The 16,577-nt window shown below is 42.3% G+C and overlaps 1 protein-coding gene across 2 annotated transcripts; it reads left to right on the plus strand.

Moving 5' to 3' along the window:
• Positions 1 to 30: 30 nt before the first annotated feature.
• On the plus strand, positions 31 to 16,126 carry slc35e1 (solute carrier family 35 member E1). Of its 2 annotated transcripts, none has more exons than XM_071342682.1 (6): positions 31 to 764; positions 2,272 to 2,342; positions 4,550 to 4,687; positions 5,488 to 5,613; positions 11,636 to 11,881; positions 13,313 to 16,126. In XM_071342682.1, the coding sequence occupies exons 1-6, from the start codon at positions 437 to 439 to the stop codon at positions 13,547 to 13,549; spliced, it is 1,146 nt and encodes a 381-aa protein (XP_071198783.1). In that variant the 5' UTR covers positions 31 to 436; the 3' UTR covers positions 13,550 to 16,126. The 2 variants fall into 2 exon arrangements, with proteins under 2 accessions (XP_071198783.1, XP_071198784.1); XM_071342683.1 differs by lacking the exon at positions 31 to 764 and adding an exon at positions 907 to 1,281.
• Positions 16,127 to 16,577: the final 451 nt, after the last annotated feature.

Raw genomic sequence — 16,577 nt, forward strand, 5'->3', positions numbered from 1 at the left:
ATTTACCTATGATACATTACGGTTTGACCCTCTCGAGCACGGCCAGTGCAGCCGACTGCCAGATCTACACATCACCTTGTATCATACATAACGACTAATTATTTGTAGATAGTCAGAATTTACCCACGACACATCACGGTTTTGATGCTCTCGAACCCGGTCTACGATTATTTTCTCAACATTGTACATACTGCCGCATTCATGACAACTCGGAACTTTCCGACTTGGAATCTCGTTGTATAAAGTTAATGTCCGAGTTTCCCCACTTGGAACTTATCAGAATCAACCAAAAGGAAGCTCTACAAAAAAATGTACGCAAATATTAACTCGGTGGTTCCGAGTTTCCGACTTGTCTGGAACGCGGCATAGTAGCTTCTCCACGTCTCACTGCTGGCCTTGCTGCCACACACTGCTGCCGGTGACTCCGAAGTGGAAGATGGCTGCGGTGGAGCGTCCCCCAGTCAAGGAAGGGGTCCGGATAGCTTTACTCTGTTTCTGTTGGTATACTGTTAGTTCGGGAGGCAACGTAGTTAACAAAATTATTCTAAATGGGTTCCCTTATCCTGTCACAGTTTCGCTTTTTCATATATTCTCAATCGTCGTCTTCCTTCCACCGTTGCTGCGAGCATGGGGAGTCCCCAAAACAGAATTACCAACTAGATACTTCAAATGGTATATTATCCCTTTAGCTTTTGGAAAATACTTCGCATCTGTTTCGGCCCACTTCAGTATATGGAAGGTACCTGTTTCCTACGCACACACTGGTAAGCATTGCACGAACTCCGAATCAGGCTAGCTAGCTCAGAATCATTGCTTGGTATTCTAACTAGCAGCATGGAATGCTAGCGTTAGCTTGCTAACTTCAATTAATTGGTTTCTTGTGCTGGACAATTTAGACAAGCTTTAAGTGAATTGGCTTCCTTTGCATGGGACTGTATTACCCACGTTCCGTTTAACCGAGGAGCTTGCGACATACTTGGTTATTTGAATACCTTTTTGTTTGGGGGAGGGCCCCACCTAGCCAGTGCCTAAACTTGTAACTACGTTACTTTTATTTAACCATCATTTAATTAGGCAAGTCAGTTAAGAACAAATTATTCTTTACAATGACGAGCTAAACCCGGACGACGCTGGGCCAATTGTGCTGTACCCTATGGGACTCACATTACGGACGGATGTGATACAGCCCGGATTCGAACCAGGGTGTCTGTAGTGACGCCTCAAGCACTGAGATGCAGACCGCTGCGCCACTACAGTTGTCTCATTCAGTGGCAAAGAACAGTAAGGCTGGGTTTCCGTTGATTTGTGGTTGGTCCAGAGATCATTAAGTAAATGGTTAAACATGTGCGTTAACCATAGTTTTTCTGCTCACAATAGGTTTTATGTTGTGTTACTCCGTATGATGCATTCTTGCCTGTCATATATGATGTCCATTGTTACAACTACAGCGTACTAAGCCTAATACAACTACCTGCTACAGCGACAGCCTATAGGGGAGTGTGTGACTGCAGTTTGTTACCTCTAAATGAAAGCGTAAAATATGAGTATTCACAATGAGTATTTGAATTGTGCTCTCATTACTATGAGAAAGCAGAACTTCAAGGTACTGTGTCAGGGATTGGCATTGAGTTCTGAACAGCACTAGCCCATCGGGCAAGACAGGAGTATTTCTTGGTTAACCGAAGATTATGGTCACTTGATTGAAAATGTAGAAGTAGTTTACACACGGAAATGCCATTACTTGTCTTTCACCTAAAAAACTGGGAGGAACCAGAATGATCTGTTTAAGATACTGAAAATCTTAGCAGAAAATTTCACCTGCCAAATTACTGTTTCCTGACTGCTCAGTTCACTTGCCCCCGATAACACTTAATGTCAATCCCTATGTGTTATACCCTTTACTTCCTAATTAGTTAGGTACCTAATGTTGGACGTCAGCCCCCATACAGTGTAACTGTAACTCATTGCTGTCTCACTTCACTAACTGACACGTCAAGCTATGGCGTGATGATGCAATATGCAAAGTAACACGTTTGTTGTTACCGGGGGTGTGTCTGTGACGCACAATACACAATGAAACTTAAACTGTAGGTGTGAGGCACAGTTGCATGGTCAACTAAGTCTTTAAACCACTGTATCTCAAAAGTCATGCTCCTTACCTTTCCAATCAATACCCGTTCCACTCAAGCCATTGTCCTCAATTCATGCACTGAACAGGATCCTTTTATCCATTTTCCAATCTGACATTCTTTGTTTCTTTTCACCCCACAGTCAAAGCCACAATGCCAATATGGGTTGTGTTGTTATCAAGGATTATCATGAAGGAGAAGCAAACGACAAAAGTGAGTAACTCAGAAAATTGATTGTGTACATAAAGCTGCTTTGGAAGATATTTTGTCCAAGCAATGGTGACATGGCACAATATGATATATATACAGTGGGGAGAACAAGTATTTGATACACTGCTGATTTTGCAGGTTTTCCTACTTACAAAGCATGTAGAGGTCTGTAATTTTTATCATAGGTACACTTCAACTGTGGGAGACGGAATCTAAAACAAAAATCCAGAAAATCACATTGTATGATTTTTAAGTAATTAATTTGCATTTTATTGCATGACATAAGTATTTGATACATCAGAAAAGCAGAACTTAATATTTGGTACAGAAACCTTTGTTTGCAATTACAGAGATCATACGTTTCCTGTAGTTCTTGACCAGGTTTGCATACACTGCAGCAGGGATTTTGGCCCACTCCTCCATACAGACCTTCTCCAGATCCTTCAGGTTTCGGGGGTGTCGCTGGGCAATACGGACTTTCAGTTCCCTCCAAAGATTTTCTATTGGGTTCAGGTCTGGAGACTGGCTAGGTCACTCCAGGACATTGAGATGCTTCTTACGGAGCCACTCCTTAGTTGCCCTGGCTGTGTGTTTCGGGTCGTTGTCATGCTGGAAGACCCAGCCACGACCCATCTTCAATGCTCTTACTGAGGGAAGGAGGTTGTTGGCCAAGATCTCGCGATACATGGCCCCATCCATCCTCCCCTCAATACGGTGCAGTCGTCCTGTCCCCTTTGCAGAAAAGCATCCCCAAAGAATGATGTTTCCACCTCCATGCTTCACGGTTGGGATGGTGTTCTTGGGGTTGTACTCATCCTTCTTCTTCCTCCAAACACGGTGAGTGGAGTTTAGACCAAAAAGCTCTATTTTTGTCTCATCAGACCACATGACCTTCTCCCATTCCTCCTCTGGATCATCCAGATGGTCATTGGCAAACTTCAGACGGGCCTGGACATGCGCCGGCTTGAGCAGGGGGACCTTGCGTGCGCTGCAGGATTTTAATCCATGACGGCGTAGTGTGTTACTAATGGTTTTCTTTGAGACTGTGGTCCCAGCTCTCTTCAGGTCATTGACCAGGTCCTGCCGTGTAGTTCTGGGCTGATCCCTCACCTTCCTCATGATCATTGATGCCCCACGAGGTGAGATCTTGAATGGAGCCCCAGACCGAGGGTGATTGACCGTCATCTTGAACTTCTTCCATTTTCTAATAATTGCGCCAACAGTTGTTGCCTTCTCACCAAGCTGCTTGCCTATTGTCCTGTAGCCCATCCCAGCCTTGTGCAGGTCTACAATCTTATCCCTGATGTCCTTACACAGCTCTCTGGTCTTGGGCATTGTGGAGAGGTTGGAGTCTGTTTGATTGAGTGTGTGGACAGGTGTCTTTTATACAGGTAACGAGTTCAAACAGGTGCAGTTAATACAGGTAATGAGTGGAGAACAGGGGGGCTTCTTAAAGAAAAACTAACAGGTCTGTGAGAGATGGAATTCTTACTGGTTGGTAGGTGATCAAATACTTATGTCATGCAACAAAATGCAAATTAATTACTTAAAAATCATACAATGTGATTTTCTGGATTTTTGTTTTAGATTCCGTCTCTCACAGTTGAAGTGTACCTATGATAAAAATGACAGACGTCTACATGCTTTGTAAGTAGGAAAACCTGCAAAATCGGCAGTGTATCAAATACTTGTTCTCCCCACTGTATATATATATATAGGCTTGCAGGTGCATTTACAGAAAATGTACCCCTCTTCTTACATCATGTTAACACTGCAGGGGCTATAGGAGTGTTCCGCAATAACAAAGCTATTTATGTGTCAGGCATTTAGAGGTTGGGCAAATGTGACATGTCCCAAAACAAATGAGCAAAACAACTGCATGTGTATGGATGTCCATTTTTTTTCAACTGTACTTTGAGACTCCTCCATGATTAGGAATATCCTGCTGACTTTGGCCTAGTAACACTTTATTTGGATAGTCTAGTCCATCTGTAGATGCTCTATCTACTAACCATGACCGTAACCCTAGCCCTAACCTTAACCCTTATTCTAAAAGTACCTTAACCGTAACCTTAGCAAGCAGTTGCTTATCAACAGATCGTTTGTTGATAGTTTAACCATCTGTATAGCATCTACAGATGGAAAATCTGGACTACCCAAATAAAGTGTAACCCTTTCTCTTTTGCACTCCTGTCTTGTACCTGTCTCAGGTGTACGTATCTCTCATCCCCATCATCGGAGGAGTGCTTCTGGCCACGATGACAGAAATGTCCTTTGATGTATCTGGGTTAGTCAGTGCCCTGGCCGCCACACTCTGCTTCTCTCTGCAAAATATCTTCTCCAAAAAGGTACATCTTACCAGTCTGCACCCTTTGAAAAATACTGTTATTTATGTGTTATGAGATGATGGATAAAAGTATAGCTGGAGAGCACATTTTGAACTTTCGTGGACATTTGAATGACCTATGTGTTTGGGTAATGGTTGGAGAATAAACTCAAGCGGTTTTATTTAATAGAATACTGTATTGCCCTTGAAGGAATGGATCATGCACACTGTTAAAGCATTCCTTGCAATATTCAAGTGCTGATATAGTAGACAGCACTCATACTAAACATGAAAACACTCGAAAGGAAAACTCAAGGGCAAGGCCTATGAGTGTGAAGCCTTGTGAATCTTTTCAATGTATTTGTTCTTAACATACTGTCGATGGGTAGTGTCCTATACTATGCCGATGTGGCCTCCCTTTAACCAATATTTGAGGAAAACATATTTCCTCCATTGGACATTATTACTTGGTTAAATGTTTTATGAAAACTGACAAGTGCTAGAGTTAAGAATTACTTTTGATAATACTAACCCTGCAGTTACATTATTGTGTAATGATTTGTGGTGTTAGAGTTTAACAACCATGTCTTGTTAATTACCAACTGTGATTACATTTCCTGTCTATCATGATGTTGATGAAGAAAACCAAAGCATTCAACGAACAAGGAATTTGTGCCCTCTCAATTTATAACGATGTGTCTTCGTGTAGCCTTGAGATATATTTTGCTGCCCACTGATTTCCAAGGTCAACACACAACAGTTTTCTGCAATGGCTGGCCTAAGAAATGACAAAGCTATGAATTAATATTCATTGCTTTTTAGGTGCTGCGGGACACGAGAATCCACCACCTGAGACTTCTCAACATACTGGGCTTCAATGCTGTTTTCTTCATGGTGCCTACGTGGGTTCTGGTGGACCTCTCCTCATTCTTGGTTGAGGGGGATTTTGTGAGTTAACATAATACGTGCTTCAGTTTCGCTCAAGTGTATGCGTAGGTTCATACACTGCTCAAAAAAATAAAGGGAACACTAAAATAACACATCCTAGATCTGAATGAATGAAATATTCTTATTAAATACTTTTTTCTTTACATAGTTGAATGTGCTGACAACAAAATCACACAAATTATCAATGGAAATCAAATTTATCAACCCATGGAGGTCTGGATTTGGAGTCACACTCAAAATTAAAGTGGAAAACCACACTACAGGCTGATCCAACTTTTGATGTAATGTCCTTAAAACAAGTCAAAATGAGGCTCAGTAGTGTGTGTGGCCTCCACGTGCCTGTATGACCTCCCTACAAAGCCTGGGCATGCTCCTGATGAGGTGGCGGATGGTCTCCTGAGGGATCTCCTCCCAGACCTGGACTAAAGCATCCGCCAACTCCTGGGCAGTCTGTGGTGCAATGGTGGATTGGTGGATGGAGCGAGACATGATGTCCCAGATGTGCTCAATTGGATTCAGGTCTGGGGAACGGGCGGGCCAGTCCATAGCATCAATGTCTTCCTCTTGCAGGAACTGCTAACACACTCCAGCCACATGAGGTCTAGCATTGTCTTGCATTAGGAGGAACCCAGGGCCAACCGCACCAGCATATGGTCTCACAAGGGGTCTGAGGATCTCATCTCGTTACCTAATGGCAGGCAGGCTACCTCTGGCGTGCACATGGAGGGCTGTGCGGCCCCCCAAAGAAATGCCACCCCACACCATGACTGACCCACCGCCAAACCGGTCATGCTGGAGGATGTTGCAGCCAGCAGAACGTTCTCCACGGCGTCTCCAGACTGTCACGTGCTCAGTGTGAACCTGCTTTCATCTGTGAAGATCACAGGGCGCCAGTGGCGGATTTGCCAATCTTGGTGTTCTCTGGCAAATGCCAAACGTCCTGCACGGTGTTGGGCTGTAAGCACAACCCCCACCTGTGGACGTCGGGCACTCATACCACCCTCATGGAGTCTGTTTCTGACCGTTTGAGCAGACACATGCACATTTGTGGCCTGCTGGAGGTCATTTTGCAGGGCTCTGGCAGTGCTCCTCCTTGCACAAAGGTGGAGGTAGCGGTCCTGCTGCTGGGTTGTTGCCCTCCTACGGCCTCCTCCGCGTCTCCTGATGTACTGGCCTGTCTCCTGGTAGCGCCTCCATGCTCTGGACAATACGCTGACAGACACAGCAAACCTTCTTGCCACAGCTCGCATTGATGTGCCATCCTGGATGAGCTGCACTACCTGAGCCACTTGTGTGGGTTGTAGACTCCGTCTCATGCTACCACTAGAGTGAAAGCACCGCCAGCATTCAAAAGTGACCAAAACATCAGCCAGGAAGCATAGGAACTGAGAAGTGGTCTGTGGTCACCACCTGCAGAACCACTCCTTTATTGGGGGTGTCTTGCTAATTGCCTATAATTTCTACGTGTTGTCTATTCCATTTGCACAACAGCATGTGAAATTTATTGTCAATCAGTGTTGCTTCCTAAGTGGACAGTTTGATTTCACAGAAGTGTGATTGACTTGGAGTTACATTGTGTTGTTTAATTGTTCCCTTTATTTTTTTGAGCAGTGCATGTTACGCGTCAAATAATGTGATCTTTTGTTGTCCGGCTTATGAGCTTATATGATAGTGTTTCATCTACTGGTAGTGTGTCTGTGTGTGCTATACATATTATATACAGTGGGGCAAAAAAGTATTTAGTCAGCCACCAATTGTGCAAGTTTTCCCACTTAAAAAGATGAGAGGCCTGTAATTTTCATCATAGGTACACTTCAACTATGACAGACAAAAAGAGAGAGAAAAAAATTCAGAAAATCACATTGTAGGATTTTTAATGAATTTATTTGCAAATTATGGTGGAAAATAAGCAATAACAAAAGTTTATCTCAATACTTTGTTATATACCCTTTGTTGGCAATGACAGAGGTCAAACGTTTTCTGTAAGTCTTCACAAGGTTTTCACACACTGTTGCTGGTATTTTGGCCCATTCCTCCATGCAGATCTCCTCTAGAGCAGTGATGTTTTGGGGCTGTTGCTGGGCAATACGGACTTTCAACTCCCTCCAAAGATTGTCTATGGGGTTGAGATCTGGAGATTGGCTAGGCCACTCCAGGACCTTGAAATGCTTCTTACGAAGCCACTCCTTCGTTGCCCGGGCGGTGTGTTTGGGATCATTGTCATGCTGGAAGACCCAGCCACGTTTCATCTTCAATGCCCTTGCTGATGGAAGGAGGTTATCACTCAATCTCACGATACATGGCCCCATTCATTCTTTCCTTTACACGGATCAGTCGTCCTGGTCCCTTTGCAGAAAAACAGCCCCAAAGCATGATGTTTCCACCCCATGCTTCACAGTAGGTATGGTGTTCTTTGGATGCAACTCAGCATTCTTTGTCCTCCAAACACGACGAGTTGAGTTTTTACCAAAAAGTTCTATTTTTGATTTTTTTCTCTCTCATTTTGTCTGTCATAGTTGAAGTGTACCTATGATGAAAATTACAGGGCTCATCTTTTTAAGTGGGAGAACTTGCACAATTGGTGGCTGAATAAATACTTTTTTGCCCCATTGTATTTAACATACACAAGTCCACAGGATGTCATACACTGGGTACCAGAGGAGGCTGGTGAAAGGAGCTATAGGAGGACGGACTCATTGTAATGGCTGGAAGGGAATATTGGAATGGAGTCAAACATATGTGCCTAGCTCCACTCCCATTCCCCAGGTCCTCTCATTTGTTGACTTCTGAAACCATAAAAGCCTTGGTTTCATGCATGTTAACATTAGAAGCCTCCTTCCTAAGTTTGTTTTATTCACTGCTTTAGCACACTCTGCCAACCCGGATGTCCTAGCTGTGTCTGAATCCTGGCTTAGGAAGGCCACCAAAAACTCTGAAATTTTCATCCGTAACTATAACATTTTCTGACAAGATAGAACTGCCAAAGGTGGCGGAGTTGCAATCTACTGTAGAGGGAGCCTGCGGAGTTCTGTGTTACTATCCAGGTCTGTGCCCAAACAATTTGGGCTTCTACTTTTAAAAATCCACCTTTCCAGAAACAAGTCTCTCACTGTTGCCGCTTGCTATAGACCACCTTCTGCCCCCAGCTGTGCCCTGGACACCATATGGGAATTGATTGCCCCCCATTTATTTTCAGAGCTCGTGCTGTTAGGTGACCTAAACTGGGACATGCATAACACCCCGGCCATCCTACAATCTAAGCTTGATGCCCTCAATCTCACACAAATGATCAATGAACCTACCAGGTACAACCCCAAATCCGTAAGCACAGGCACCCTCATAGATATCATCCTAACCAACCTGCCCTCCAAATATACCTCTGCTGTCTTCAACCAGGATTTAAGCGATCACTGCCTCATTGCTTGTGTCCGTAATAGGTCTGCGGTCAAACGACCACCCCTCATCACTGTCAAACGCTCCCTAAAACACTTCAGCGAGCAGGCCTTCCTAATCGACCTGGCCCAGGTCTCCTGGAAGGATATTGAACTCATTCCATCAGTAGAAGATGCCTGGTTATTCTTTAAAAGTGCCTTCCTCACAATCTTAAATAAGCATGCCCCATTAAAAAAAATGGAACCAGGAACAGATATAGCCTGTGGTTGACTCCAGACCTGACTGCCCTTGACCAGCACAAAAACATCCTGTGGCGTACGGCATTAGCATCAAATAGCCCCCGCGATATGCAACCTTTCAGGGAAGTTAGGAACCAATATACACAGGCAGTTAGAAAAGCAAATGCTAGCTTTTTCAAATGGATATTTGCATCCTGCAGCACACACTCCAAAAAGTTCTGGAACACTGTAAAGTCCATGGAGAACACAATCACCTCCTCCCAGCTGCCCACTGTCACCTTCGATAAATCCACAATAATTGAGAATTTCAATAAGCATTTTCCATGCTTTCCACCTGGCCACCCCTACCCTGGTCAACACCCCTGCACTCCCCACAGCAACTTGCCTAAGCCTCCCCCATTTCTCCTTCACCCAAATCCAGATAGCTGATGTTCTGAAAGAGCGGCAAAATCTGGACCTTTACAAATCAGCAGGGCTAGACAAGCTGGACCCTCTTTCTAAAATGATCAGCCGAAATTGTTGCAACCCCTATTACTAGCCTGTTCAACCTCTCTTTCGTATCGTCTGAGATCCCCAAAGATTGGAAAGCTGCCGCGGTCATCGCCCTCTTCAAAAGGGGGAGACACTCTTGACCCAAACTGCTACAGACCTATATCTATCCTACCCTGCCTTTCCAAGGTCTTCGAAAGCCAAGTCAACAAACAGATCACCGACCATTTCGAATCCCACCATACCTTCTCCGCTATGCAATCTGGTTTCCGAGCTGGTCATGGGTGCACCTCAGCCACGCTCAAGGTTCTAAATGATATCATAACCGCCATCGATAAGAAACAATACTGTGCAGCCGTATTCATTGACCTGGCCAAGGCTTTCGACTCTGTCAATCACCACATTATCGGCAGACTCAACAGCCTTGGTTTCTCAAATGACTGCCTCGCCTGGTTCACCAACTACTTCTCAGTTCACTGTGTCTTAATCGGCCTGTTGTTCGGGCCTCTGACAGTCTCTATGGGGGTGCCACAGGGTTCAATTCTCGGGCCGACTCTTTTCTCTGTATACATCAATGATGTCGCTCTTGCTGCTGGTGAGTCTCTGATCCACCTCTACGCAGACGACACCATTCTGTATACTTCTGGACCTTCTTTGGACACTGCGTTAACTAACCTCTAGACGAGCTTCAATGCCATACAACTCCTTCTGTGGCCTCCAACTGCTCTTAAATGCAAGTAAAACTAAATGCATGCTCTTCAACCGATCGCTACCCGCCGGACGGTTCTGACTTAGAATATGTGGACAACTACAAATACCTAGGTGTCTGGTTAGACTGTAAACTCTCCTTCCAGACGCAACAAAGCATTCTTCACTCATGTTGCCAAACATACCCTCGTAAAACTGACCATCCTACCGATCCTTGACTTCGGCGATGTCATTTACAAATTAGCCTCCAACACTCTACTCAGCAAATTGGATGCAGTCTATCACAGTGCCATCCGTTTTGTCACCAAAGCCCCATATACAACCCACCACTGCAACCTGGATGCTCTCGTTGGCTGGCCCTCGCTTCATATTTGTCGCCAAACCCACTGGCTCCAGGTCATCTATAAGTCCTTGCTAGGTAAAGCCCTGCCTTATCTCAGCTCACTACCTTAGCACGCGCTACAGCAGGTATATTTCACTGGTCACCCCCAAAGCCAATTCCTCCTTAGGCCGCCTTTCCTTCCAGTTCTCTGCTGCCAATGACTGGAACGAATTGCAAAAATCACTGAAGCTGGAGACCCATATCTCCCTCACTAACTTTAAGCACCAGCTGTCAGAGCAGCTCACAGATCACTGCACCTGTACATAGCCCATCTGTAAATAGCCCATCCAACTTCCTCATCCCCATACTGGTATTGTTTTTGCTCCTTTGCACCCCAGTATCTCTACTTGTACATTTGTCTTTTGCACATCTATCACTCCAGTGTTTAATGGCTAAATTGTAGTTATTTCGCCTATGGCCTATTTATTGCCTACCTCCCTTATCTTACCTCATTTGCACACACTGTATATAGACTTTTTCTCTATTGTATTATTGACTGTATGTTTGTTTAGTCCAGGTGTCACTCTTTTGTTGTTTGTTTGCTTTATCTTGGCCAGGTCGCAGTTGTAAATGAGAACTTGTTCTCAACTAGCCTACCTGGTTAAATAAAGGTGAAATAAAAAAATAAGTAATACTAGATTAACCTCCACACAACAAGCTTTAGTATCAGGTTGCCTTTTATTCAGTTGTCTCATTGAGACCACAACCTGGATACGTTCTCTTTTCCTATAAAGTCATGACTAAATCCATTGTTCTCCAAATATCCAAGTAATCACTCCCTCTCTCTCCCTCCTCTGCATAACCCCTCCAGACGGGCATGTCTGAATGGACCGGCACCTTTCTCCTCCTCCTGGTCAGCGGCTTCTGTAACTTTGCCCAGAATGTCATCGCCTTCAGTGTCCTTAACCTGATCAGCCCGCTGAGCTACGCCGTGGCCAACGCCACCAAGAGGATCATGGTCATCAGCATATCGCTCCTAATGCTACGCAACCCCGTCAGCTCCACCAACATCATGGGCATGATGACGGCAATAGTGGGCGTCTTCCTGTACAACAAGGTGAGTCTCTTTGACATGTTTACATTTACGTTTTAGTTATTTAGCAGATGCTCTTATCCAGTCATTACAATCACTGCATTCAACTAAAATGTGTAAAACAACCACTTATCACAATTATTGCAAGTTAAACCTTAAAATATTCACTGTTTGCTAAATCAGTGCTAGTAAGAAAACAGAAGTGCGAGTGTGAAGGACTCTTGGCTGGATGGACTCTGTTCATCTTTCGAAAATGTCTAAAACAACCTCTTTAAATAGTATCTTAAATAAGACATCTGTAGCGTAATACAATAGTATCTGAAATTTTCCAACACTTTGGCCACCAACAACTAATTCAACTTAGTTCATGAAATAGATGAACAATTATATCAAACTCAGCATTCAGCATGCAGGTGTATAATATACAGTTGAAGTCGGAAGTTAACATACACTTATGTTGGGTCATTAACTCTTAACGTCTCTAGGGTATGTGGGACGGCAGCGTCCCACCTCGTCAACAGCCAGTGAAACTGCAGGGCGCCAAATTCAAAACAACAGAAATCCCATAATTTAAATTCCTCAAACATACAAGTATTTTACACCATTTTAAACATACACTTGTTGTAAATCCAGCCAAAGTGTCCGATTTCAAAAAGGTTTTACGACGAAAGCACACCCAACGATTATGTTAGGTATGAGCCAAGTCACAGAGAAAGACAGCCATTTTTCATATTACACAATACATGTATGTTTTCGGTAAAGTTCATATTTATATCCAAAAATCTGAGTTTAGACGGGACGCTACTGTCTCACTTGGCAAAAAGCCTGAGAAAATGCAGAGCGCCAAATTAAAATTAATTACTATGAAAATTACTATAAAATCAAACTTTCATTAAAGACATTTTACATTTTTTTCTAATTTAGCAGACGCTCTTATCCAGAGCAACTTACATTCATCTTAAGATAGTGAGGTGAGACAAACACCTCATACCTAAATGAGTAAAATGTCAAATGTGACTGACTGCCTCAAGTATTTTTTACATTGGATAAAAGTTTAGACTCGGAGCTAGAAAAGGGTATATCATACACTGCAGTTGAAGAACAATGGGGAATTAATTCTGCTTTGAAAGTTGATAAACTTGTAACCCAACTTTAGAAAATGGCCCTTGAATGTTTTGGTACACCTACTGGAGAGCTCTTTGTCTACTCCCATTTAAGCGTCGTTCACACTCTTAAGGTTTAGCCCCACCAACCTCTTTAAGAATTCACATGTGAGGCCATGTGGTAGACAATGCTCACGCTGCACAGTGCTCGCTCACGTGCTCTGAAACCCACCCCCACTGTGGAAAGTTTACATACCACATATAACTTTGGGAAATCGCACAGAGTAATTTACATCAATGTGTTTTTTTTGTCCTTTGTTATGTGCTAAGCTATTTTCTTCACTGCCAACAGGCGAAATATGACGCCAACAAGGAAGCTAAGAAAAGGCTGCTGCCTTCCTCCAAGGAGGACATGATGTCCTTTGACAATTTGGGACTGGACAAGACACAGCCCAATGGTTCAGTGCCTTTCTCCCAAGGTTCAGACATTCAGTATGGTCGAAGCAACGTGTTGACTGACCACTTCCAGTACAGCCGGCAGGCCTACACAATGAACTACGGCGCCTCCAACCACCAGTATGTGGTTTAGGCTGGTGGATTTCTCCATGGACATATTGTATTTGTTTCCAGCAGAATTCTTAAACCACCTCTAACAAAAAGAAAGGCAAGTGCTGTAGTATTGGCAGAGAGGTAAGTATCAGTCATGAGTTGGCCAGCGTTTTGTCCCAAACATGTTCTCTAACATATTCTCTTCAACTCTTTGTGTTGTATTTATTTTGATATGAACACTTAAAAAGGGATAGGTAAGTCAAAATCAAAGTTTGTCAGATGTTTTCAGACCCCAAATGTTGTCCACTTCCAACCCTGTCCTACATCAACTGTTGCAGATAGTGTCAATCTTTCCAGTTCATTTTGGATTGAGGCATACCACTGGATCTTCATAACAGATGGCTTCGAACATGGATTCGTTTGACAAATTTAGATTTTCGAGTGAACTATCTGTTTGTTTTTTGTTTGCTTGCTAAGGAACAGATGTTCTTATTCTTTTTTCTGTGGGAGTTCGCTAACGTGGGAATAATTGTTACTGTAGTTCAAAAAGAAATAGTTCACAACTTTAACTGTATATCAAAGACCATGAAATGTTTACCATGCCCATAATGCCTTGTGAATCAGGCTTGTCCTCAAGGTTACATTGACCCCAATTTTATCACAGAAGGCCTGAACATTTTACATTAATGTTTTGCAGAGATTGGCAACATTTGTCCTATACATGTAAAACCGTTTGCTCTTATGACATTTTCTGGTTTGTCTTTAACAAGTGATGGAGGCATGAAAATGTATATAATCGGTTGTAGGTACAGAAAGGTCCCTTGTTTGAATACCCAATCCGAAAAGGTGAAAAATATTTCTGTGCCCTTGAGCAAGGCCCTTAACCTCCAGAGGTACTACTATGGCTGACAATGTGAAACGACACATTTCACTGCTCTATCCAGTGTATGTGAAAAAAACATATATTTTTTTAATTAATTTTGTTCCATATTTACATATTGGTCATTTAATCAATTTGTATCTGATTGGTAATAGCTGTGTAATATGTCGGTAGAAGGGTCAGGATTGGCAGACTTACTGGATCAGGCTTAAGTTTCAGTAGACTCCACTTGTTTTGCCTGTTTGTCATTTTGTTCCTAATATACACACTTACAATCATGTTCTGATTTAAGGAGTAGTATTTCCTCCTGCATGCGAGTAATTTAGCCTACAGGGAACAATAGCTGTTTTTCAAAGCTGGTGTGACGCACCTGAACTGGTTATTTAATTTGCAAATCAATGGAAGATGTGACGGAGACTAACTAACTTGTGTGAAGCTCTACCAAAATGTTATCCTTGTTGACTATAAAACGAATATTCTTCTAGTCCAACTTTTTTATTTGAGTTTGCGTGTTTCAATTTGTTACAGCACATTCAAGCATTTTAAGTGGAGAAGTCCTTTGCTGTTTCCTAACGGCAGGAAAGTTGGATCTAACCTGATTTTTATTGCATGTTCAGCGACTGGCCGGCAACAAACTACATGCTGAGATTTTGAAAAAGCATTTGCTGTTTACCGTAAATACAAATAATGTATTTAAATATCCCCCTATGGTATGTGCTGTATCGTTATGGATGGCTGCACAGAGGATCCATGTGTATTTACACATTTAAGGAACTCTTGTGTGGAATTCTCAGGTAGTTCCAAGCTTATCATAGTGCATTTAGTGAAACTTCCATATCATTTAGTTCAGCAGGTTTGGTCTGTTTACGTAATGAAATTCATACTGGCGTGGTGATTAGGCTATGGGGATTTGAATACATTTGACTGTCACTTATGCCTGTTCTCTGCATGTCCTCATTAATGAGTTTTGACTTGACTTTGTCCTATCATTGTCTTTGTCTTCTCTGTAAAGATGATTCAAATGTAGAAATCTGTCATTGGATAACAAATGTTTTATTTGTTGAAGGAAGGTCAAATGTTGGCGCCACGACTTGGATTCTACGAAATCAATTTTGTCACCTTTAACATAAGATGTTTTGAAGAGCTGTGGTAAGTCAGCTTGGATCCCATCTTTATTTTGTATTATTGTTTGTTATTCTGTTCAAATGTCTCAAGGTCGCTTCTTAAATCTATGGTTGAGTTTGTCACGTCCTTATGCAAGGTGCCAAATGGAAGGAGCTACCTGGCTCAAGTGCATCACAAGGATTATTTTTTTTACTCTAGTTTTTTGACCCAGTAGCATGGAGTGATGAATTCTGATGTGCATTATGTATATGTTTAATTTAACGTAAAGCCTAATTTGTCTATACAGTAAGCTAATGGATAACACTTTGAACATGAGAATTTAGAGAAACTTTGTTAGTTCTGGAACGGTATTTGCTATGAGGTTATTTACTGGAATGTACATTTGGATATGTGGGGTTTGCTTTGTAAAAGTTGTATAAAATGCAATTTTTTTCTGTGTTTTAAATAATCTTGAAAAACTGAATTTTTACTGAACCAATGTTTATAGATTTTTATTTATGGTGTCTAGGTACAGAAAAGTATACATAAGTGCAACCATGCACAGTGTTGTCTGCTTACGTTTAGTAAATACTATTTTAAAATGTCAAAAAAATAAATGCATTGTGAAATGAATGTATGATTTCATTTTCTTGATAAAGGTGTGCTATACATTGAATGCATAGTAAACATTTATTTGACTTTGGACAGGTGGGTGCTTACATTGGTAAAGGATGAAGGTGAGTCTCATCTATTACTTTTGACAATTCTAATGATGATCATCTATGTTCAATGCATTGTTTAACTAAACGCTTCAGCCTATCCAATTGCCAACTGTAATCGTAACATATCACACTAACTGTAATTCGCCTAGTTAAATAAAGTAATAAAAATACAATAAAGCAAGTGCTCCCTCTTGTGTCAAGAATAAGAATAGACTTTTAACAAGTTCATATTATTTCCCCTCCATATCTAACTTTCAGGCATATTTCATTATTGCTTGGATGAGGACAATAGGACTTCGTATTGGTGGAATTAACTACCAACCACAAAGGAGTCTGTAAGTGGAAATGTAGCTTTGTATCCA

The sequence above is a fragment of the Salvelinus alpinus genome, chromosome 15, assembly GCF_045679555.1.
Source record: "Salvelinus alpinus chromosome 15, SLU_Salpinus.1, whole genome shotgun sequence".
Lineage (NCBI taxonomy): Eukaryota > Metazoa > Chordata > Actinopteri > Salmoniformes > Salmonidae > Salvelinus > Salvelinus alpinus.

Bases quoted from the DNA above. Each gene is read 5' to 3' on its own strand.
- slc35e1 (XM_071342682.1), top strand. From the start codon at position 437: ATGGCTGCGGTGGAGCGTCCCCCAGTCAAGGAAGGGGTCCGGATAGCT. The intron at 765-2,271 runs GTAAGCATTGCA...TTCACCCCACAG, and splicing joins TGTTTCCTACGCACACACTG to TCAAAGCCACAATGCCAATA. The intron at 2,343-4,549 runs GTGAGTAACTCA...TACCTGTCTCAG, and splicing joins AGGAGAAGCAAACGACAAAA to GTGTACGTATCTCTCATCCC.